This window comes from Malania oleifera, chromosome 5 (genome assembly GCF_029873635.1).
Source record: "Malania oleifera isolate guangnan ecotype guangnan chromosome 5, ASM2987363v1, whole genome shotgun sequence".
NCBI classification, from domain to species: domain Eukaryota; kingdom Viridiplantae; phylum Streptophyta; class Magnoliopsida; order Santalales; family Ximeniaceae; genus Malania; species Malania oleifera.
This window is the reverse complement of record NC_080421.1, coordinates 85,662,501-85,686,635: the sequence shown is the minus strand read 5'-3', so window position 1 is coordinate 85,686,635 and position 24,135 is coordinate 85,662,501. Positions and strand designations below refer to the sequence as shown.

Genomic DNA, 24,135 nt, shown 5'->3' with positions numbered 1-24,135 from the left:
AATTAAAATATTTTAATTATTTCAAGTGTTTTCTTCAATAGGTATATTTATATGTAAAACAACTAACTAGTTTCCTTATTCATTTGATATTTTAAATAAATATTAAATAATACTCATGGGCATAACATTACATTTTTACATGTTCTACTACCATTACTAAGATTTTCAATAGATACAGAAATTATTAACTATATAGACAACATAATAAATATTAATGCTTTAAATACTTCCATGCGTATCATTTTTTATGTAAATAAAATCAAAAAATAAAGCTAACGACCTCATAAATATTCTTTTCTTTTTTTTTTGGGGTAAAAGATATACGAATGCTCCATTACTCTCATCAAAATATATATAATTTTTAGAGTATTAAATTTTGTAATTTATATGTACACCGGCGAGTAACCACTAATTCTTACTCTTAATAAATGACTCACTAATGTATTAACATTTCAAAAATTATGCACAAATTTCGAAAGCATCAAATGTTACTTATAAATTAATGTTACTGATAAATTAATTCATAAACATGTTACCACTCAAAAAATAAAATAAAAGTAAAAAAATGAATGTTATGAAACTTATATGTTAATCGTGCTAAATAGTAAATTCTTAGGCATTTATTGTTTGTATTAAAAAAAGATAAAATTATTTTGATTTAAAGAGTAAGAATTTAATGCATATTTTATGACAATTAATATAATTTTAAAATAATTAATATAATTTTACAGCAAGGGTGAATCTAAATTTAAGTTTAGATTTTCTAAATATAAAACTAATATATTTATGCATAAATATATTATACAAAAATATATTTTTATTTTTATTTTTTAAACTATGGCCGCATACAAACGGGCCGCCGACAGAGGCTTGGCTCGGTGTGAAGATTAAGAGGGAAAGAGAGGCAATAAATAAAGCAATCCCTAGCTGGCAATAACTGTGCAGCGAAGCTACATGGCAGTGACAGTAGAGAGCGGCGAGGGAAGAGAGAATGGCAGCTTCCCATGGGGCATGATTTGTTCTCTGCATCCGCAGGAGTTATCTGCTTCGGAGCCAGCGCTGATGTAGGAACAAGTACGGACACTGCAGAAACAGATCTCTCAAGAACCGGTGAGCCTTTTCCTTCTTTCAACAGCGTTCTTGATGTGAATTTGGATTCTATTTTCTCCCACGGGTTCGTTTGAAATTGTGTGTTTGCGCTTCCGCCGGTGATTTTTGCATTTTTCCTGGATTTGGGTTTGATATTGTGGTTGTTTTAGCTGACATTTGCTGTGTATTTAATTATAGTGTATTTTGAGTTTGTTGATTCGATTTGAGGGGACGGCTTGCTTAATTTCATCTGAGTGTTGGATCAAATCGATCTGGGTATTTGCTTCCTGCTGTGGATCCCGAGTGGTTTGTGTTGATCTGAAAGGTCTCGCAATGTTTTGGAAAATGGCGAAGTGGAAAACTGTGACAATTAATGGTACGTGTTGTGGATCAAATCCACTGGGTATTTTTACGTGTTATGGGTCCCAAAGTAGTTTGTTTTGGAGAATGGCGAAGTGGGTGAGTGTGAGATTAATTCTTGGAGGGAAATTGAAAATTTGGAATGTTACTTGTGCGAAATGAGCATTATGAGAAAATGGAATCTTTAAGCCTCTTTTTAAAGTATGGTACTCAGCCATGTGATTTGCCGCCAAATGTATTAGATGCATAGGCAGATGACACTGTAAATTGGATTGATGTAAATTCAAAGGGTTCATTCTCAAATAACTGTCAATTGGTTGAACTCAGAGGCTTGATTTGTAGTCTCTAGGACAGAATCCAATCTTGATTGGAGCTGGAAAACGCCAGAGATGAATTTTAGATTCATAACTGAAGATCCTGATGAAATTTCCTTGACCCAATATGGTTTGTAGCTGCCGTAAAGTCCACCATGATTTATGATTTCACTTCCATAGTGTTTGATGAGGCCTTGAAAGAGAGAGAGGCGCTCAGCTATGAGAAATTTTATGCTTGATTGGTATATCTTCATATGACTTGTTTTTCCATAAACCCGTACATTGTATAAACATGCACGGCAATCATTGCCAGTGTACTGTATTTTGTATTATATACAACTTTGTATCACTCATTCTTTTCTAGTGTTAGTTGGAGAAAAACTGGATGAAAACAAAAAGACATGCTTGTAATAAGGATGAGAATTCAACATGGCACTTAAACATGTATCATCTGATAGCATGACGAGGTCATAGCACAGGGGTAAATTTTGGATCTTGGGCATTAATTTGGGTATTACTTGGATTTTTGCATGACAACTAGTTGGTGGTCTGAATTACGTCACGGAAGGATTTGAGGAGCAATAGGAATAAAAATTCAGAATGAATGTGGAAAATGCAATGCATGTTACAGCAGGCAGATGCATAAATATTCTTTAGGAATTGATCCAAAAATTTGTGGATAATTTGGGAATCACTTGTAATGTTACAATATTAATGAACGAGTTCCAATTTTGTTCATTTTTGTTTTTTGTAAATTTGACATTCAACTGGGACAAAGGACCATGTGCTCATATAATTGCTCTTGAGAGCCAGCTTGTAAATTTCTTACCTTGTAGTTAAAGCATGGATCAGGCTGGGCAATTTTTCAATTGTGGAGTAGCTCATTTTCTGCTAAAGTGACAGCCATTGAAACCAATAATTTTACTTACCATTAATTATCATATGTCTAATTTTTTCCATTCAAAGTGTTGAATTTGACTAACTTCATTTTATATCCAATGTTGACTGAATTCTTGTTTCTATTGATATAAGCTTATTTTTATTTTGTTCTGTTGTAGCCCAGTTTAGATATGGAGAAATTGGCACTTGAAATGAAGATTTTAGGCTCAGATGTGTATCATGCTTTGGGACTGAAAGAAAGCAAAAGAGTTCTAGGAGCACCACGGGTTCTATCACTTCTTTCTTCAATTCTTGAGAGATCTGTTCAGAAAAATGAGAAGTTGTTGGAGACGAAGCAAATCAAAGATGTTGTTACATTATTTCAGGGTTCAAGAGCACCCACACTGAGCATTAGACATTATATAGATCGTATCTTCAAGTATTCTGGTTGCAGCCCATCCTGCTTTGTTGTTGCACACATTTATGTGGATAGATACCTCCACCGTACAGATGTTCATCTAACTTCCCTCAATGTTCATCGTCTTCTAATCACCAGTGTAATGATTGCAGCAAAATTTGTTGATGATGCGTAAGTACTAATCTAGAAAATCAGATGCATTCCATCTAATTGTGTAGAGTAAAATATCTCGAAGCACAGTGGCCCTTTAGAGGGCAAGCACCTTGAAGCTCATACCATAAAATCAATAAAATTTACTTTTTAACTGTGCATACTACCTGGGGCTTGGATGCATGAGCAAATCACGATATTGTTAATATTACACAAATTATTATAACAATATTACCCTCTCTCCCTCCTGAAAATCGATCCAGTGATATTGTGGCTGCTAACAATATTTCTCTCTCCCTCTCATGAAAATCGATCCAGTGATATTGTGGCTGCTTTTCTACATCCTTAGTTGGCTTTTTTACCATCCTTGCTTCTATGTAGACAGTATTTATTAAATCTATATGATTTTTGCAGATTTTTCAACAATGCATACTATGCGAAAGTTGGAGGCTTAAGCACGGTTGAGTTGAACAGGTTGGAGATGAAATTCTTGTTTAGTCTGGATTTCAGACTTCAAGTAAGCGTTGAGACATTTGGGAAGTACTGCTCACAGATAGAAAAGGAAGCCACCAGCGGGCTGCAGATTGAATGGCCAATTCAAACATGCAGAAGGAAAGAAAGCTGGTCAAGCAAAGATGATTCTGCCTGTGCTCCCACAATTGCAAGATAAAAATATGGAATCGGCAGACTGCAGTCTCAATGCACTCTTGACAATTTATAAAAAATACGGTGAAGTTGGAAATTTAGATATTGATTGGTTATGGAATGAGCGTGTCAAATGAGTGATGATTAGATGAACAGTAAGAGCATGGGTATGTTTACAAGTCACGGGTTGCTCCAGGCTTTCGGCTTTCCTTTCATTTTTTCCCCTGTTGAAGTCCCAAATGTTGCAGTGATTCGGCCTCTGTGGTTTGGGTTTAGTGGAAATGTATGTTAAAAATGCTGTATGGGCATATCTTCATGGTTATGAAGTGATGATGTGATTCCTGTTTCAAGTGGTGGCAATCGCATTAGTTAGCACTGTACTGATTTTAATTAATAAAGTTAATTATTTGTTGTTGGAAAACGTTGCCTGCAAAAGGTGGAGGCGCTGCCAGCTGTTAATAGTTATGCTAGATAGGAGAGTTAATCCCTTGAGATTTGCCTAATTGTAACTGTAAATTCCATTTGTGCTTGAGATATAATTGCCTGCTATGATTCCTTTACACCCCATGTTTTGAAGCTTTTCGAGCTCATTTTTATACCATTAATATATCTTCTTCAAAAGTTCTTGAGCCATGCCATCACATATAAAAAGCAGGAAGACAGATCATAAGCATAGTTATTAGGAGAACAAGGCAGAAAAGAAAGACGAATAGAAGGAAAAGAAAGCACTATAAGTCAAAGCACCAAGCAAAGGATGCATAGAAAGTCAAATCTTCTCTCTTGGACACACAAAGCACAGCCCTGGTGCTCAACTTGGACACACAAAGCACAATCCTGGTGCTCAACAAAGATTTGAAATTTTTTACAGCTGGAAGTTTGGATAGTGTTCTTACAATTTGGAATCTATATACATCAAATAAAGATGTATTTTTCAATACACACCTGTTTCAATCATGGAAGTACATAATCTACAAGTCATGACTTGAAATCAATAAAATAAATACAAACCAAGTAAAATGTGATTCCTAACCTATGCAGCCTTTTGCAGAGGCCGTCCATTGTCCTCAGGCCAATGCTCTTCCCCATATAGACCCTTGTCCTCGTAGGCCACATACCAATCCAAATTATATGGTGCACCCCATCCATACTTGTGAGTCTGCCCGAAGACCTCCATCTTTTAGGCATCTAAAGGGCTTAACAGAGCTAAACAAGCCCAGTCCTTCAAAGCAAGCATTCCATAAATCAGTCACCTTGGAGGCCTCTCTAGTGCAACCCAACCAAACTTACCTTTCCGGAAGTCTGTCAAGACACGAAATGCGGCTTGGTGCTTATCCCCATTGAACAGTTGAAGTGCAAGCTTCTCAACAAATCTGAAAACCAGGAAGGTTATTGGGGGAACTATCAGACATTAGCATGAGATGAAAATACTAGGGTGACCATGTCCTTGATATTCCCAAGTTCTTCATGTAGGGTAAGTCTTGTGAATTTTTTGCCATTAAGGCTGACCCTTCTGTCATCCAGGGAACGTGTCAATGGCTAGAGACTTTCATGTTGTACGTCTTATTTTTGAACTTAGGAGGGAATGAAAAAGGCTATGGGATGAAAGATGGGCTATATCCTGCTGTGTAGCCCAGGTCCAATGGGCCTCCAATAGGGCTTCGAACCAAAAACAACAAAAGCTGACCTCTCTTGCAACCTTGACTTTCCCTGATGATGGGGCTTCCAGAATTTTATTTTAAGTGTGAAAAATAGAATTTTTCCAAACAATCCAGCCAGTTCACTTATAATAAAATTTTAAAAATAATAATAATTAAAAACAAAAAAAAGACAAATGGAACACCAGAGTGGGACATACACTTTACCACAGTGAGCATCTGCGTCAATCTTGTAGCGGTTGTAAAGAGCTTGCGTGCCTGGTAATGGGCAAAAACTGCAGTTAATAGAGGCTGTGCATAACAGAAGTTTGTGCTATCAGTCCCATGCAATGATCATAATTGATCAGTTTAACATAAGGCCTATGGTCAAGATGATAAGAAACTATAGATAATGTAACACCATGCACAAAACTCCCATACTATCGGGCATGGTCTGGGGAGGGCATGATGCATGCAGTCTTACTGCCAACCTTGGGGAGACTGTTTCAGTGATTTGAACATCTGACCTTTGGGTTTGGATGTAAAAAGATTTTAACAAAATAAAGATCATTCCAGAAGAAGATTCAGGCTTCTGTACAGATGCAGGAGGATCCTCCCCATTTCTACTTCTATAAACAAAATTGCAGTGAGAAATTAGGGGTTCTCATAGGAGCAGAATATCATTTTCATTTTACCCAGGAGAGGATTCTCTCACATGCAAATAGATTAAAGAAAGAAAACAGAACACCCACTGCACAAGGCTCATATGCTACATCAATGTTTTTGGGAGCACATATGTAGAGCATTATCCACCCAATGCACAGGAAGCCCTGCTCATCATATAGAAAACTTATGATATTTTAACTTTCAATATTTTTCTTTCCTTTTCGATTATTCACTTTTGTGAAAGTGTAATTGTTTTAATTTTTGGAAAGAGATTTTAGGGTTCCTGTTTTTTTTTTTTATGGGGTTGTAACTAGTTTTGGGTTCATTTTTTGGAATTGAAAATTTTAGGGCTTTATATGCATTAGATGTGTGTCCACAATCAATATTGCAGCACCATCAGCTGCATCACCATCACTATTAAAAACCCGAGGATCCAAGAAAAAGTGGACTATTTAATGATCGGGACTACCACCATCGCCTAAACCCCAAACTAAATCCTATTCATTGTCAGAAATCTCCAATTGTTCAAAGCCCGATCGACTTTGCCAAACACCAACCTAAATCACCTCTAATCAGAAGCTTGGATTCTATCATCCAGTGCAGCCATCAATTTGAAACCAAAACTGAGCAACACACCTCAAACTCTGCCAAAGCCTCAAGTCAAATTTGTATGGTCCACAGCCCGATTCCTTCGTTGACGACATCATCATGGTTGTCATTACGGTTGCCTTCCAAGCACAAATGGTCATCAGCATCATTGCAATTAAAGTGCCATGTTTTCCCCTGTCAAGCTACACAATGATCATAGGACCACAATCATGTGCAGAAAGAAAGACCGTTGTATGCTAATCCATAACCCAACCCAACTACCATACTTGTCCATGTTGGATCTCCGTCTTCATATCTCTTTTTGAGCTTTTGCTGGGTGTAAAGAATATGCCACAGCATATTCCCATACTCCCCTCTATATAAGGAGTTATCAACAATTTGTTTTAGCATTCTATTCTGTGCAAGGGCATTTTCTGATTGCCAGATCCACATGGGGTGTGGCAACCACAAAGCATGAGTTAGAACAATTGTTTATTGTCCGATTAGACGGAACTCAAATTTCTCGATTCCTATTTTTACCACCAAAATCTCCTTGAACATGGAGTCGTAATGTAATTCAGATGGTTTGGCCATCCCCGTCAGTAGTTTGGAGATTGAGCTTTACCTGTTGAGAGGCCGTAGAGGGCTGGCAGAGCTGGCTTCTCTGGTGATAAATAGGGAACAAGAATACTTAGATTGATTCAGTGCTTTTTAAATCCATAAGTTACCATCTTCTAACTTTTCTCCCCAACAAATCTCCATTTTTTTTTCATGCCAACCCAAATCAGAAACAAAAGAAACTGGTAGACAAGGATAACTAAGCCTGGCCAGACTCCAACAAAGAGATGGCCACAGACTTCAAAGATTGGAAGGACCACATGCTAAAGTCAATAGAGACATTGACTAGGGTTGAAGATGCAGAAATTGCATATCTGAACAATAAATTAAACACTGTTGTGGCTCACTTGCATACAATGGTGAAGCAAAAGGGGATCATCTGAACAATAAATTAAACACTGATGCAAATGCTACATCTACTTCAAAGCTTACAGTTGAACGCACCTCAAAGAGCATTCCGGTGTTGTTTATCATGCTTCTAGGCCTGACTATGGTATCAAAATTAATCTGCCTGAAGGAGAACCAAATGAATTGCCTTAAAGGACATGCTAAAACCTAGTGTGGCAACATTAAGCCCCTACACAAGGATCATTAAGAGGGACTGACAACAACTTCAACGATGATAATGGAGGTTATTACTCAAAAAATTGTGCCTATCTATTAATAATGGCAGGGAAGTATATTCTAGATTGTGTACACTCTCTCAGTATGGAAACATTGGAAAGGATTCATATGTGCAAGTTCCATTAACTTGTAACGAGAAGCTAATTTGAGATGAATGAGCAATAACAGGTTGTCCAATATATTGGTAGCTTGTGCTATGGGATCCAGATAAAATTGTACCCCCAATACCTTGACTCTATTGATCATCTTGCATTCGATACAAAGGATGTTGAGCAGGACATCTCATCCAAGAAGAAAAGATGAGTAGACCGTCTTAATTCTAAACCGATGACCACTCCTTTTTAGATGAAGCTAGTTGAACCAAAGAAGACTAATAAGAACCGGTTAGAATGCTATGATCGTGCAAGAATGAACATTCATATTGACAATGTCCAAAACAGCACCCAAACAAAAACAGAATAACACAAAAAGAAAGAGAGTTTAGTGTATATATACAAGCCATTGGAGCCCATATGTAGTGATGAGGAAGCAGAAGACAATTAGAAAGAGAATACAGTCCAGGTCCGCATAATTTTTCATCAAAGCTTGAAGAAGCCTAACCTACGACCATCTCTTAAATTGAAAGGGCTTTCCCAACCATGTCAGCATTAAATATGAGAAAGTTCAGCAGCTTTATTGATACTAGTGCTAAAAGAAATTCTGATTTCTCATTGGGTTGTTTGCCAACTTGGGATAAGATCATTTTAGACTCATTGGATGTAAATATTTTCTTATAGGACTAAATTTGGAGAAACATTACTTCTTAAGTCAATGCCTGATGGGATTCCATTCCAGATTCGCTACTATATTTATAGCTTCTCATGTCCTGCATAAAATACCATGTCAATTCAAATATCATATGATTTATGAGTCATGAGAACTCAACAAGCATCAATGATGCTCCAGTTCAATACGAGTGATGTTCCCAACATTTGTCTCAGATGTCAGAGCCTGCTTTAAGTAATTTTGAGTATCAATGTTCATTCAGTTGCTATGAGAGACATTTCCAATTTTTGTCTCAGATGTCAGAGCCACCTTTAAGTACTGAATCGAGCTGTTCCCATTCTCTGAGGCCTTGTTTTGTTAATCAAAGTTCGAGTTCATATTTTTTCATGGCAGGAGAGAATGATGCTGGTGGTAGATCAATGTGGAGAGACAGCCACACAGGAAGCCCTATTCATCATTTAGTAAATTTACGAATTCTAATTATTATTTATCTTTTTTTCGTCATTATTTTTTGGAAAGTGCAATTGCTTTACCTTTTTATGGAAAGAAATAAAATTTATTCAGATAAAAAATCATTCAAAAAAATGGAGATTAAGAAGGCATCTCCCTAGTCTAGCCCAGGAAATAACCCCCTCCACATTACAATGCAACCTTGGCAATTGAATGAGCTAACCATATATGCACTTCTTCATATTTTAGTTACTAAAACAGAAAATGTCCAAACTAAGCTGAAAGATTTTCACTTCTTTTGTAATGTGGCTGAGGTAGATAAATCCATGAGATGGCTGATCAAAGCAGTCATGTGTCGCAGGAATCACACTCAGGTGAGATATTCCTGAGTCTCATATCCAAAACCATGAGCATGCCTTCCTACAGCCAAAGCATGTGCAGCTTCCAGATTTCCCAATATTCTGGGGAACAAAGCACCAAACATTTGGTGCTCTACCTTACCACCCCTAGCATTATCTTTCCCAAGGATAGAGCAGTTGGAGTCAAAATAGAGTACATAGAAAGTGTCTTCTCCTACTGGGAGATAATATGCCCTTACAAGCTCTCCACATGAAGATTTGATCTTAGGAATCTTAAGGGAGCAGTTGGAGTCGAGAAAAGAGTATATTGGAAGTGTCTTTACAGAGCTGTAGGGGGGATAAAATGCCCTTACAAGCTCTACGCGTGAAGATTCTGATCTAGGAACCTTAAGGGATCAAATCAAATTCCAAAATCCAGAAACTGAATCTACAGAGCCACCTCTGGTCCGAGCAAAATTTGGTTGACAATCACTGCTACCCAAAAGATTTTAGATTTTCTATGATTAGCTTATATGTGTTTCTAACTATTAATCTACCATTTCTGTTATAGTGCCAGCCAGATAATTTTATCAGGCTGATCAGCAGGATAGGCATCTCACAATAGCTTCAGCTTCAATATCAAATAAAACATAGAACATCAAATTACGTTGCAGCCATGTCAATGTCTAAAATTTGGAAAGTAGATTTTAGGAGGTTATCTTTATAGGGTTGTGAGCAATTTTGGATTCAGTTTTCAGAATTAAAATTTTAGGGTTTTGTCTTTTGTGTTTCAAGTGTGCATCTGCCATCACTTGCCTACACAAATTCAATAGACAATCAAATTGTAACAACAACTCAATATGTATACAAGAATAATTAAAGGGGCATCATGATCAACTGTAGAAGAAAGCAAAAGGAACAAACCCACTGCTGGGAGCTTTCTGAGCATCTGTACGAGAATAGCACCAACATCGTCAACATCATATGATTTCTCCCCAATGTCATCACATATTGCAAGCTTTATTGCAGCTGACTGATCACTAATTCGCATTGGAATTATACCAGGAGAGTCCAGCAATTCTAAATCTTTACCAAAATGAACCCACCTTTTCCCAGAGGTAAATAAAATAAATGAATCAGTGAAATTATAATATATTAAAACAAGCCTTAGCTGTTCACATTAAATTCAGACACCACATAGAGATTTGATCTTTTTCTCTTCTTCTATATAGAAAACGTAATGATGCCAGAACTCCTAACTGGAAAGAGGGCACAGGAAATTTAGGTTCTAAAACTTAAAAGCCACTTCAAGACTTTCCACCAGCTTCACAAAAGACATAATGAACTAGTGTAGAACGAAAATAGGGTGGTCAATAATGTACCAACCAAAAGATATTAATAGAAATCATAACAAACGGTGACCTTTATTATGCAGAAGTTATACTAAATCAACAATTTTCCAGATAACTTCAATTTTTGGTGAATTTTGACTTCTTGTAGGGCCATAATAATGCAAAGACCAGAATTCAAAACCTCATAAGATAAAATAGTACTTATGTTCCTCCTGATCTCATTCAATTTTAAGCATTCAAGTGACAAATATGACCATGCTTACTTTAATTCTCTTGTTACACCTGGTCTGGGAGCCGCTGGACACATTCGTCTCTTCAGCAACCGATTAATTAAAGATGATTTACCAACATTTGGGTAGCCAACAATTCCTGCTCGAACCTGGATAAAAATGAAAACGTTTTCATGCAATGTAAAATTAATATTTTTCAGACATTCAACTGAATTTTAAAATATTACACAAAAAAGATTAATATTTTATTTTTCTTTTTTTTTTTTTTTTTTTTCTTTTTTTTATGTGCTCCTAGGCAACAAGTTCACTTATCACTCTCCTCTTGTGTAACATTAAGCTAATGCACATTTGCTTTATAGACTATTGTTTGCCTTGAAAAGTTAAACTTAATAATTCTGGAATGCGCATATATGGGATCACTAGAACAATGGCATATTCATATTTTATATGCTGTGTCAACTCTGACTTGTAACAAGATATTTATGCAAGAATGTCTAAAAATCACTCATGACATTAACAAAAGTATTGGCAAATAAAAAAGTAAAAATGCATCAAAACTCTAGCTTCAAGTCATCTGGAAAACGCACTGGACGAGGAAGGAGCCCTTTGGATCTGCGTTTGACATTCACATCACCTGCTAATGACTTCACTAACCTGCCAAGCTTCATTGTACCCTGCACATACAACAAGAAGGTTACCATTTCTAGTATGAGTCCAAAATACCAAAATCTGAAAGAGAGTGGTTATCTAGATACCATTCCTAATCGTCCATTGGAAAAGACAACCTTCATTCCCTGCATCGCATAATAAGTTGCCCAAGCATTTCGATCTGCAGTGGATATCATGTCTTCTCGATTCAAAACTAAAATTCGTCTCCTATTACCAAGCCATGAATCCATCTGTTTAGATAAAAAGGCGGGGGAAGAAAGAAGAAATAGAATAATTAAGATTAAATATTTTTGTTAGCCTTTGTGGCTAAGGTATCCCAATCCAGTTAGTTTTGATGATAACAACCCATTCGTGACCCTCAGGACTAACCAACCTATGCACTCTAGTTCAGTACAGGAAAACAGGTCAATACTAAAGCAAGCATGAGGATCAGACGAACCTTGATGAAGCAATGAGCAAAAGCCTACACAAGGAATACCCAAAGCACAACCAACCGAAGCCTATGTGAAGTCTTATATGTATATATATTGGGTTGTGTGTGAGGTAGAACTTCTTGTAACTCTTGTGCTTATGATGTTAGTAAGAATATCTTACAAAAGATGAGCAAATACATGTGCATATAGTTCATACTATTACTGAACATCAAAATAAGTTTTCACATGCATACCGATTCATACTAGTGCATAAGATGTCAAAATGAGCTTTCAAATGTGTTTTCTTAAACAAGACATCTTATATTCAGTTGAAACCACATTAGGACAAGTTTAAATCATCATTAGACTCAATATATTTCATATACACTTGTCCTAGCATGGGCTAATTCATTAAGAGGCTTATTAGTATGAAAACAGGGTATTAGTCGACTAATAGGGTCTTTTCGTTGACTAATCAGACCAGCAGCCTAAGTGTGATTCTGCCCAGACCAATCGTCGACGAATAGGGGTGAATCTTCGACGAATGGGGCTGACTCGTCGACGAATGATATTTGAGTCGTCAACGAATTTTTCCAATAGCTAAATATGTTTTCAGCCCAAGTGACTCGTCAACGAAAAGAGGTGATTCATCGACAACTAAGTACAATTCGTCAACGAATCGATGCCACTCATCAACGATTGACCTCGAGCACCTGAACTCAACGGGCATTTAACGGCTAGTTCTCGAGCCCAACAAAGGACTTTCGCACCCAACAGACAGAGAACAGCAACCTGGGGTTCTTGGCCATAAATATGAGCTATTAGAATGAATTTAACAAACCTTTGGATCATTATTAGTGAATATTTGATTTGTGCATTCATTCTAGGTTTTCATATTTGCTCAAAGCTCTCTTGCACCCTATTCTTGTTATATATCATTTTCTCAAGAGAGTAGTGTGAGAATTTACCTTGTATCATCAGCTCAAGAAGGAGCATTTTCTGTATTCTCTATTTTTATTGTTGTTGATTGATTGTGGGATTGAAGGTACTTGGTGAACCACATTGAAGGAAGTTCTTGGTGAACACCTTGTATTAGCTCTTGGTGAGCAGCTGGGATTGGTTCCCGTTCGTAAAGGCTTCTACGTCTTGAAAGAAGATTGGATAGTGGATTTGGCAATCCTTGAGTTGATCTCAAGGCGTGGACATAGACTAGGTGCCAAACCACGTTAAATCACGGTGTTAAGCTCTTCTCTCTCTCATTTACTTCATTTACTTGTGTTGTTTACTTTGCAATTAATTGTGATATAAATCACACAAGATTTATTGTTTTGTATAAAAATACTCTAGTCTATTCACCACCCCTCTAGACACACTCTTGGGCCGACAATTTTCAGTCTCAATAATGCAAGCATGTTTTTGGCTCATGAATTACTCCCTTTTGGCTTTGAAAATAAGCACAATGAGAAGGTTTAGCCGCCACATTTCGAATGTATTTTGTTCAACCAAAAAACATTCAGAATAACAACACATTTTGGAAGACATTTCAAAGGCACATGTCCTCTAATTAAGTAATTTATACACAAACATATTGAAATACCCCTCAGTCAGTTAATGTTAAATGAATCAATATCAACACAATACAAAACTAAACCTGTGGGTGGCCTGTGGACACTGGAATTCTTGCATCCCGCACCTCTATAACAACATCCATCAACTTTAGTTGCTCTTTGAGATCTTTTTCTGTTTTTGCAATATGGCCAGGATACCACTGTCAAATTTCCAGCACCAAGTAAGCATATCGAAGGATATCACTGTCAAATTATTCATGATCTGTGCCTGAGTTTGAAAGCTCTAGTGAAGCAACCAACTTGAAAATCAATTATGCAACCCCATTAACTTATTTTTACCTGAACAGGACGAAGTGCCTTCGTCCAGTAATAAAGATCAGCATCCAGATCAATCCAATCAGTCTCTCCTTGGCTACCCTCAAATCTTTTATTAGCACTGTCATTCCCATTTCTGTATAAAGTTGGATATTTTTCACCAACAATCTGCAACGATATGCTCTACTATTATGCTATATATAATAAACTGATGAATATTCTTTAAATTTTAAATAACTATTGCACAATAATTTGAACCAAGATAGTTCTTATAATCATAGTTGTCAAAATCGTACATTCTCAATTCGTATCCTATGAGATTCAATTCAATTCACCAGCCTATCAATTTGAATATAGTAGGCAAATAGAAATAAGCAAGGTTTTACCATGAATCTTACTATTCAAGATTCAAATCTACAATTCATTATTTGAATCTTAGGCTTCAGAATTCAGTAAGCATTCACATCCAACCCAGGTCCAAACAAACCCAACTAATCCAAAATTCATTTTTTTGTAATGCAAAAGGGCTTAAATTCTTTTCCAAGGGTCTCTAGAACCAACATTAAGAAAATTCTTCCACTTATGACTCTCTTTTGACTTGTTTTAAAAATCTTGTTTCCTGAACTTCACCAAAATAGTTTGACAATTCCATAAAATCTCCGTTTGTTCTAGACTACTTTATTTTGAAGCCAGGAGTGTTTAGATATGAAGACATTTTAACATTTCGACGCAAGGTGAGTTTTACTTTTTCAACTTTCAAATAAATGGTTTGAATTTAGGCCACATTATCATTCAATTTTCATCAATATATTTCATTTTTAATGTATTTTGCTTCTTTTAGATATCTACATGTAAAATAGAATTTTTTCTTTTTAAAATTTCTGTCAAGTTTTGCTGCTCAATTAAATAATTGATTCTTGATTTACAAATTAAGATTTCAATTCACGATTCACACCCAACTAAACAACCGTGCTTATAATATCAAAGTTCACCAAAAAACAAAAGTGATTCCAATGTAAAAAGGATCATTATTATTTACTTTGATTCTCAATTATTAATTTACAAAATTAGGATTTTGATTCACAACAACTCAAATTTGACAACTATGCTTATAATACAGAAGTTAACACCACCCCTTCCTATCCCACCAAAAAGGAGCACAAAGAAAGACACAAACAGAGAGAGAGATTGCTGCATGCTATCCCTATATCCCAAGACATGCAACCTTTTTTAGGCAATGCAAGTGTAAGATTAAACATCATCAATATCAAAATTCAAACGCAAGATTTGCTTTGAAAATCATCATTTTGCACTGATGGCCCCTTGTTTCAGATAAAAGAACACTGCAGGCCCTTATTTCTTTGTAAAACACCTCCATTTGCTAACGAAAATTATGAGAACAAAGTATCAATGAGAAGTTACTAAAATATAATCCATCATAACAGCAGCACTTAAAGACAACCACTGAATAATTAGATCATAGTTTTCCTATTATCTATAATGGAATCAACCAGAAATGTAAGATATAGCAACAACAGAATAATTTTTTTCCAAAATAAAATATACATGTAAGATTATGTTGGAGAAAGGCAAAAAGAATCTGTTATGATCCAATCTAGCGGATCAGATCACAACGAGAAAAGAACGTAATCTTTAAGATAAATTAGGAAAGATGAGGAGAAGAGCAGAGAAAAGAGGAAGTAGAAGCAGAAGCAGAAGAAGAAGAAGAGAAGAAGAAGAAGAAGAAGAAGAAGAAGAAGTTCTTAAGATATAGCAGTTCTTGGGGGGTAGGCTTAGTCAGTACACCATTTTAGGTCATGTTATGCATGAACCACTTAGCTATGCTATTGTTAATAATCATTTTTCTCAGTAAAATGGAGACCAATCTAAACATGAAAAGTTTGGTCAAAAACACAAGGAAACAAGAGGCAGCATAAGGTGGTCGATCAGCCACTTTTGGGTCGTTGACCGGCCCCTCTCCCTCCTTTTGTTTGGCGCCACCAATAGGAAACCGACTGGCTCATGCAAGCGATCAACCAGTCCAAGAAAAATTTGAATTTTTTGTGTTGTTTTCTCATAATTGGCTGGGAGACATGGACATGCCATGTGTCCGAAAGTTGCCACATGTCAAGCAACGACATTGGCAGTTGGTGGTTCGTAGTTAGTAGTTATTAGTTTAAATTTGAATTTTCAAAATTCAAATTCAAAAGGCATTTTACCTCCATCACATTGAAGGTCTATAAACAGAGCTCTTGGGAGAGAGACGAGGACACATCCAAGTGTGGGCAAGGAGAGAGAGTTTTAAGTCTTTTTCCTGCACTTTTTTGGGGACAATAAGGGGTTATCTTGAAAGGTTTGAAGAAGGAAATTCATACCTCTCATTCATCACTATTTGGGTGTTTGGGTTGTGAGCACAAGTGAGAGAGTCCTCCACTTGATCTACAAAAATGATTTCTTCAATAAAGTCAGTGTCTACCCCTTTATTTCATTCATTTTCAATTGTTTAAGTAAATCTTGAATGGAAAAGCATGTTGGTATGATTTGGAATGTAAAATTTTGATTCTTCATGATTTCTCCATTTACTTACGTCAATCATACATGCTAGAGATGCTAGAAGATGTTTTTACTTTGAATGATTAGGAAAAAGCATGTTTACAAGTCAAAAAATGCATGTTTTATCAATTTTTGCATACAGGCATTCAACCGGCCTGCGAGGGCGGTCAACCACCCCCTCGATCGTCTGAAAAAATAGTCATCGACTGCCAAGCGGTCTGCCACCCCTATGCAGACGATCAACCACCAAACCCATGAGTGCATATTTTTGCACTTTTTCATGGTTTTCTCTGTGATTTCAATTTCCTTTGAGTCTAAACAATCATTAGTGTATTCGGTCAAGTTAGTGAGGGTTTTCATGGTTTTTCCATTAAAAAAACCAAGTTTTCATTTCGAAAATGAATCCACATGAGTTTTCAAAAGGTTTTCAAGTTTTGCAAAGTTTCAAATCAATTTTTGGAGTTATACATCCATGATGTGGCTTTTGGATGCTCCCCAAAACTTTTCAACCCAAATTTCAAGGTGGGTTTGTGGTTCTCCCACCAAAAATCCACACTTCTTTCAAGTTTAAACAAGAAAAACAACATTTTTCAAAATAATCACCCTTGAAGTGGCTTAAGGATGGAAAAATGAGTTTTCTCAAGTTTAACTTGACTTTAATCTCTATTTTGCAGACTTTCTATTGAAAAATCAGTATTCTAATAAAATAAAAAATGAATTTTTTCAACATGGACTTCAAGTGGTTTCAAAAGGATTCAAGTGTTTTTTCTAAATCATTAAATTGATTTCTGAAAATTAGTTTTGAAAATGCTTTGGTGAACTACAAGTGGCTTGATTCTTTCAATGGATGATATGTCGGCAATCTACCTTTGTAGATTCAGCTACAACTCAGCTTTTCCCTATTCTTTCTTCTTTTTTTTCTTTGTTAGGTGCATTGTTTGAGGTTTTTTGAAAAGGTACCGAAAGTAGTAGAGTTTTCATGAAGCATATGTCTCAGCATGAACTCTATGAAAGCCTTTCCAAAAGGGATCGAGGGCAAGAAGTTTGATTTTCAAAAAAAAAACAAAAAGTAAATATGCAGGAAATGGTCGACTGCCCTCTGCAGGCAATCGACAAGCAGATCCTGAAAGGTTATTTTTCACTAATATTTCCCTTTTCTTCCTCAAAATTTGAACTTCAAACGAAAGACACACACACTCATATAGGGTAAGTGCAATAACCATTCTCGGAATGGGTGCTTTAGAGCGCTAGATCTTTTAAATCTCATTTTAAGAAGATTTAAAAGTTTACCTTCCCTATTCACAACAGTACTCCCAAACCGGATCTCTTTTAAAAAAGTTTTGCCTTATTTTACTTTTTCAAAAACCAAAATAAAGTGGTGACTATGTTTATAAACAAAAAGAGTAAGTAAAGGAACCAATGGTTTGGTTCATTTTTATTTTATTTTATTGCGTCGTCAAAACATTGGCAATCAAAATGGTCCATTTAAACCCAGTTTCAACAGCTATGTTAGATTGCAGTATGTGTTGAATTGTTTACTTAGGATAATGGTCTTTAATTTCCATGAAATTATCAAAATTCCCATCAAAATTTCCAATTTCCATAACTCTCGAAATCAAAATGGTAGTCAATTTTGTTTTACATAATTCTCATTGAAATTTCAACAAATCATCCAAAATTTATCGAAACCTCAAAAATTTAGCGAAACTAATCGAAATTTTAACTATAGAATGAATTTTCCACAAAATTCAAATGAGAGACTTGGGAGCAAAGATAAATTTCTCTCTTAATTTATTTTATTTTTTTATTGAAACAAAAAGACCATTACGACAGCTTTTGAAATTATATGAAAAAATAAACTTACAACAACATTTTTTATCTAATCATTCATGTCTAAATTATCATTGAAATTTCACTTGTATTAACAACATATGTTTAATGCACATTATCTTGCAAATATGTTTGATACACAAATTATATTACAACTTTTCCACCTCATACACAACATAGATGTATTTAACTTGTAATATATTAGTCCTAAAACTTATATTATTGTAGCTATTAATCATTTCTAAAGTTTCATAAAAAAATTTCATGCTTTACTAACGATTTCCATCATTTTCTCAAATTGAAATAAAAAATTCAAAATTGATGTCAAAATTGAAATTTCAATACTTTTGGAGCTTCGAAATTTGAGTTGAAGTCAAAATTTAAGACCTTGCTTAGGATGCAATAATTACAGACTGTACTCCAATAAAATTCTCAGTCACTCAAACAACTCTCTCTCTCCTCAGTCACTCAAACATCTCTCTCTCTGTCTGAATCCACCCAACACAGCAGCAAAAAGCCCTCTTTTCTCTCTCCATCACTAGCTTTGCAGCAGCAGAAAGCCCTCTTCTTTCTGTAGTTGCAGGCTTCGCAGCAGCAGGAAGCCCATTTCTCTCTTGTCATTCACATGATTATTGAAATTTGTGAATATATTATTTATGATTTTTTATTTGAAAATGGTTAAGAAATCTAGGCCGCCACTTTTGGGGATTGGATCCTAACCCCATCGATCCGGATCGGGATTCCTGGGAGCAGCACCCAGGTAACCATGGTTGAAGCACAAAATGCAAACATCTGGGGACATTGCCCTTGAAGGCCTCCCAATCCAAAGCAGATTGATGGTGTTAACTCTAATAAGGGCCACCAACCAAACAAATGCTTTAATCTTCGAAGGTACTTTTGCCTCCCAAATAGAATGATGAAGTGGAAAATATGTTAGATATAATAAAGTTACAAGAAGGATTTACAAGAATAATCACCAAAGAATTCAAAATAGGCATCTTAGCATAACTCCTATTAGACATATGACAATTCTCCAACACATAAAGCATAGATGAAAGTTTCTCTAGGTCCCTATCATTGAAATCCCTTTTAAAATGAAAATCTCAAGAAAAATTATGACCATCAGGACAAAGAGAAGAAATTACAGTATAATGGACCAAAGAAGATAATAAAGAGAAGGAAAAGTAATCCATATTTATGAATACCCCAACCAAACATTCTCTCAAGAGCAAATATGAGAACCATTGCCAACTTCAACTTAGTCAAAGGAGTAAAGAAAGGGTGAACTTGTGAAATGAACATCCAAGGACTCTTGAAAGGACATCTAAGTCATATTAGCATCCAACCATTCACCTGCAAGCCATATTTACTTCTTATAGCACTGTGTCACAAGTTCACCTATATGGGAAACCACCATAACCAGTTGCCCAATAGTGCTGTGTTTTTAGATATCAAGTTGCCAAGACCCAAATGCCCTCCTCCTTAGACCTACACATGACCGACCATCAAACCAAATGATCACTCTCCTCTCCTGCCTCTGACCGAAGAAAATTCCTCACATTCTCCCCAATCTCATTGACTAATCTACCAGGAATTCTAAACAAACACAAATAATGCAGAAGGATAGTGTAAGATAAGCATAAAGGAGGGTGATGTGACCACCTAAAGAGAATAAACCACCGTTCAACCCATCCAAAAGCTTAGCCACCTTAGCCAGCCGCCATGGGATGTTAAAGGAAAACTCTTTATGGTCATCTAAAGATATAATAGCTTCATCAGCAAGCAAATTGTAAATGATATCAGCCCCTTCCTCCCCACCTCAATACCTCCAATGAACCCACACAATGCTATGTATTATTCTACTCTATGCGACCACCACAAGGACAACAAAAAAAAGCGATAGCAGATTCCCTTGACTAATCCCCATCAACGACCTAAACCAAAACTTCGTCCCTGTTACTAATCATGAAGCATTAGATAGCACCATCTTATCTAAGACCGCCATCTCTCACCAAAATCTTACCTGATGAAAACTTTATCTAAAACCTCCACACTAACATGATCATAAGCCTTCTTAAACTCACCTCATTTGCTATTATGATATCCACAATTCGTCTAACCCACCACAAAAGCACTTTGACATTTAAAGTAGTAGGGGAAAATACATTAACAACCACTAAACTATATCATTCATTACAAATGCTCCCTCAAATTTTTAAAAGTAGCACTTACACCTCCTAAACTATTAAAGGGGATAATGGAGTTAAACATCCATTAACTAAAATATCAAAAATACTTTAATACCCTTTCGTTTTAATTACACTCCATCTAGTTTGGTAACAACTTCTCGATGGCAAGAATCAAACAACATTCTTCTCCACATGCTTACCAATCTCCTCTCCAATGCCACTTCACTACACACTCTAGAAAAGAGTCTCAATTTATATATATATATATATATATATATATATATATATATACATATATAAATCTTTTATGGCTTTCGAAACCTTAACACTAAGGATGATCCTTTTTTTCCTAAGTAAAAGTTCCGAAAAAGCACTAGGTATAAAATGCATCAAAATTTTATAAATACTAAAAAAAAATTATTTTTATTAAGTTCAATAATTTATTTTATTTATTAAGTATTTTGGGTAGTAAAATGTAATTTCATAAGATATATGTTATGTGAATAGATATAGATTGCAGTACATAGTATATGCTATTTTATTAATATATATTAAACTATCCATGCAATGCAAATCTGGTACATTTTTATTTTATAGGATTAATTATTTAATTCCTTACAAATTAATCTCTTTTTTTGTTCCTACAATTCAATTAAATTTTTCCTATGTTTTAACATGCTATTTCTTTTTTCTTTTGGTCATTTGAGCAAAAAATAATTTTTTACCTTTTTTTTCCTTAAGGGCATTCTTTTTTTTTTTTTTTTTTTTGATAAGTAAAGGAACTATATTGAAGATGCATCAATATATAGTATATGCTATTTTATTAATGGCTATTATACTATCCATGCAATGCAAATCTAGTACACTTTTATTTTATAGAATTGATTATTTAATTCCTTAAAATTTTATCTCTTTTTTTGTTCCAACAATTCAATTATTCTTTTTTCTACGTTTTAGCATGCTATTTCTTTTTTCTTTGTCATATGTATATATATACATATATCTTTTTTACCTTACGTGCATTCGTTTTTTTTTTCTTTTTCTTGATAAGTAAAAGAAACTATATTGCACAGGCATCTATATTGAAGAAGCATCAAGGAGATGCCAGCCCATGGCACACTGAACCAAGCACCCTGAAGGGTGTCACACAAATCAAAGGTTACATCAAAATTGTTAATAACAATCCTACTACAGCAGCTATTAACAGTAGTAAACCAGTGTGCTTTGTTGATTTGTGTTGAGGATGAATTTTTTAACACGCATATTCCTCTCCTTCCAAACACACCAATAAATTGCAAGGGGAATGAGGGGCAAAGCCTTTCTCTTCACCTTTGTGGTTTGAATCCCTTTCCACGCCCAGAGTTCCCTACCCACATAGTTAGAGATAACCCACCTTTGTCTGATTAGAAACAGCACCATATTCCAGAGATTCCTTGTGCAAGCACAGTGGAAGAGGATGCATTCAACGATTCTGAGGGGATACCCATTTACAGCTAACAGATCCTTTCTCTGCTAGTTATCCATGGTCAAATTCTTACCACGGCTTGCCTCCCAACAAGCAAGGAAAATTTCTAAAATCTTCCAAATTTGAGTCCAAGGGAAAATAAAGTTGTTTGACACCAAAGGGAAGAGCTTCCTGTAGAAGGATCTAACAGCGAAGGCTCCCTTCACTTCTTAGGTCCAAAAAGCGAGATCAGTGCTATAATAGTGTTGGTAGCTGTAGAGAAAGCTGTAGAGATCCCTGAACCAGTTGAGTTCCCAATCATCCACATTTCTAAGGAAGGTGATGTTCCAAAAGAGCCCCCGATCTGAGGTTTGAAGGTGTTGACTGACCCAGGCATCTTTATCACTTGCCAAGTTATAGATGGATGGGATTAGGACGCTAAAGAGCTTCTTAATCGCGCCACGGGTTGTGCCAAAAAATAAATGTTGTCCCCCCTCCCCACCTGAAATCTGATACATGAAGTAAAAACATTCCAGCCTTTCATGATGAAATTCCACACTCCTACACCATGTGGTCCTCTATTAGGCTAGAAAATCCAGCCGCTATGTTCGAGCCCGTATTTCACAGCAATGATTCCCCACCAGAGGTGATCATTCTCAATCATGAATCTCCATAACCATTTCCCTAACATGGCTTTGTTGAAAGTGTGGAGGGACTTCCAACCCAAGCCACATAAATGAAAGGGTTGTTTCACCATGCCCCATTTGACAAGGTGAAATTTGAATTCCATCCTGAAGCTTCCCCAAAGAAACCTCCTTTGAGTTCCTTCATGTATATTGGCAACTGAAGTCGGAAGAGGGAGGAGAGACATGAAGTAAACAGGGAGATTTGTTAAGGTGCTTTTGATGAGAGTGAGTCTACAACCTTTTGATAAGAAATTTCTCTTCCATCCAGCCAGCCTTTTTTCAAATTTCTCAAAATGGGATCCCACACTCTTTTGTCTTTGAATTTGGCACAAAAAGGTAACCCAAGGTAGTTAATAGGGAAAGTACCCATTTTCCAGCCCAGAAGAACAGCAACGAGAGGCCCATGTACATTTACTCCAACCCGAATGATTTCACTTTTTCCAAGATTAACTTTCAGACCTGAAACCGCCTCAAACCCTGCCAAGATACATCTCAAATTCAGAATGTGGAGAGGGTCATCCTCACAAAAAATTATAATGTCATTGGCGAACAGGAGATGCATGACCTCCACAGTCCTATCGTCTCCACCAACACTAAGACCTTTGAGCAGCCCTTCACTTGTAGTTTTTACTAACATGAGGCTCAACACCTCCACAACCACGATGAACAAGGGGAATAGAGGGTCCCTTGTCTTAGAACTCTGGAAGAACGGAAGAAACCAGTGGGTCGCCCATTGATTAACATAGAGAAGCTAGGTATGTTGATGCAATGAACGATTCAACTACTCCAACACTCCCCAAACCCATTTTTCCTGAGTAAAGAGAAGGAAGTTCCAGTTGACATGATTGAAGGCTTTCTCCATATTGAGTCTGCGCACCACTCCGCTTTTCTTTTCCCTCTGGTAAGTATCCACTGCGTCATTAGCTATTAGGGCTACATCCATGATTTCTCTTCCAGCCACAAAGGTGTGTTGAAATTTCTCAATGACTTCCGAAATGGCTTTTTTTCTCCTCGTATCAAGGACTTTAGCAAGGATTTTATAGATACTTCCCATCAAGCTAATTGGATGGAAGTCCTTAAAGTTGGTTGCCCCAGGTTTCTTCCTGATTTGGGTAAGGAAAGTGGTATTGGCACTGCAAACAAATATTCTCGATCTAAAGAAATTCTCAAAAGTGTTAGCAAAATCCTACTTAAGTGTGCCCCGGTTTGACTGAAAGAATGAAATGTTAACCCCAAGGTTTCATTAACCTGCTTTTGATGATAGCAAACTATTATGTACTAATGGTTTGGTGCTTCAGTTTTTTTCAATAGGATTAAGCCATTGAAGTTGAAGATTTGAGAGAAGTCA

General features: G+C 36.1%; 2 protein-coding genes across 5 annotated transcripts in view; one reads left to right on the top strand and one right to left on the bottom strand.

The window, feature by feature from the left end:
• The first annotated feature begins 877 nt into the window (after nucleotides 1–877).
• Nucleotides 878–4,276, top strand: LOC131154902 (cyclin-U3-1). Of its 3 annotated transcripts, none has more exons than XM_058107719.1 (4): nucleotides 938–1,188; nucleotides 1,288–1,465; nucleotides 2,822–3,231; nucleotides 3,625–4,276. In XM_058107719.1, the coding sequence occupies exons 2-4, from the start codon at nucleotides 1,463–1,465 to the stop codon at nucleotides 3,878–3,880; spliced, it is 669 nt and encodes a 222-aa protein (XP_057963702.1). In that variant the 5' UTR covers nucleotides 938–1,188; nucleotides 1,288–1,462; the 3' UTR covers nucleotides 3,881–4,276. The 3 variants fall into 3 exon arrangements, with proteins under 3 accessions (XP_057963701.1, XP_057963702.1, XP_057963703.1); XM_058107720.1 differs by having other exon boundaries at nucleotides 940–1,188; nucleotides 2,827–3,231; XM_058107718.1 differs by lacking the exon at nucleotides 1,288–1,465 and having other exon boundaries at nucleotides 878–1,110; nucleotides 2,832–3,231.
• Nucleotides 4,277–4,690: 414 nt separating this feature from the next.
• Nucleotides 4,691–24,135, bottom strand: part of LOC131154901 (DAR GTPase 3, chloroplastic) — a 31,888-nt gene continuing 12,443 nt past the window's right edge. The window contains exons 2-9 of one of the 2 annotated variants that reach the window (XM_058107716.1): nucleotides 14,110–14,253; nucleotides 13,854–13,970; nucleotides 11,876–12,019; nucleotides 11,708–11,794; nucleotides 11,154–11,269; nucleotides 10,463–10,644; nucleotides 5,711–5,768; nucleotides 4,691–5,225 (exon numbers count right to left, since the gene is read on the bottom strand). In XM_058107716.1, the coding sequence (XP_057963699.1) occupies nucleotides 5,102–5,225; nucleotides 5,711–5,768; nucleotides 10,463–10,644; nucleotides 11,154–11,269; nucleotides 11,708–11,794; nucleotides 11,876–12,019; nucleotides 13,854–13,970; nucleotides 14,110–14,253 (972 nt within the window). In that variant the 3' untranslated portion in view covers nucleotides 4,691–5,101. The remainder of the gene's footprint in view (nucleotides 5,226–5,710; nucleotides 5,769–10,462; nucleotides 10,645–11,153; nucleotides 11,270–11,707; nucleotides 11,795–11,875; nucleotides 12,020–13,853; nucleotides 13,971–14,109; nucleotides 14,254–24,135) is intronic. The other variant, XM_058107717.1, reaches the window with a different exon arrangement.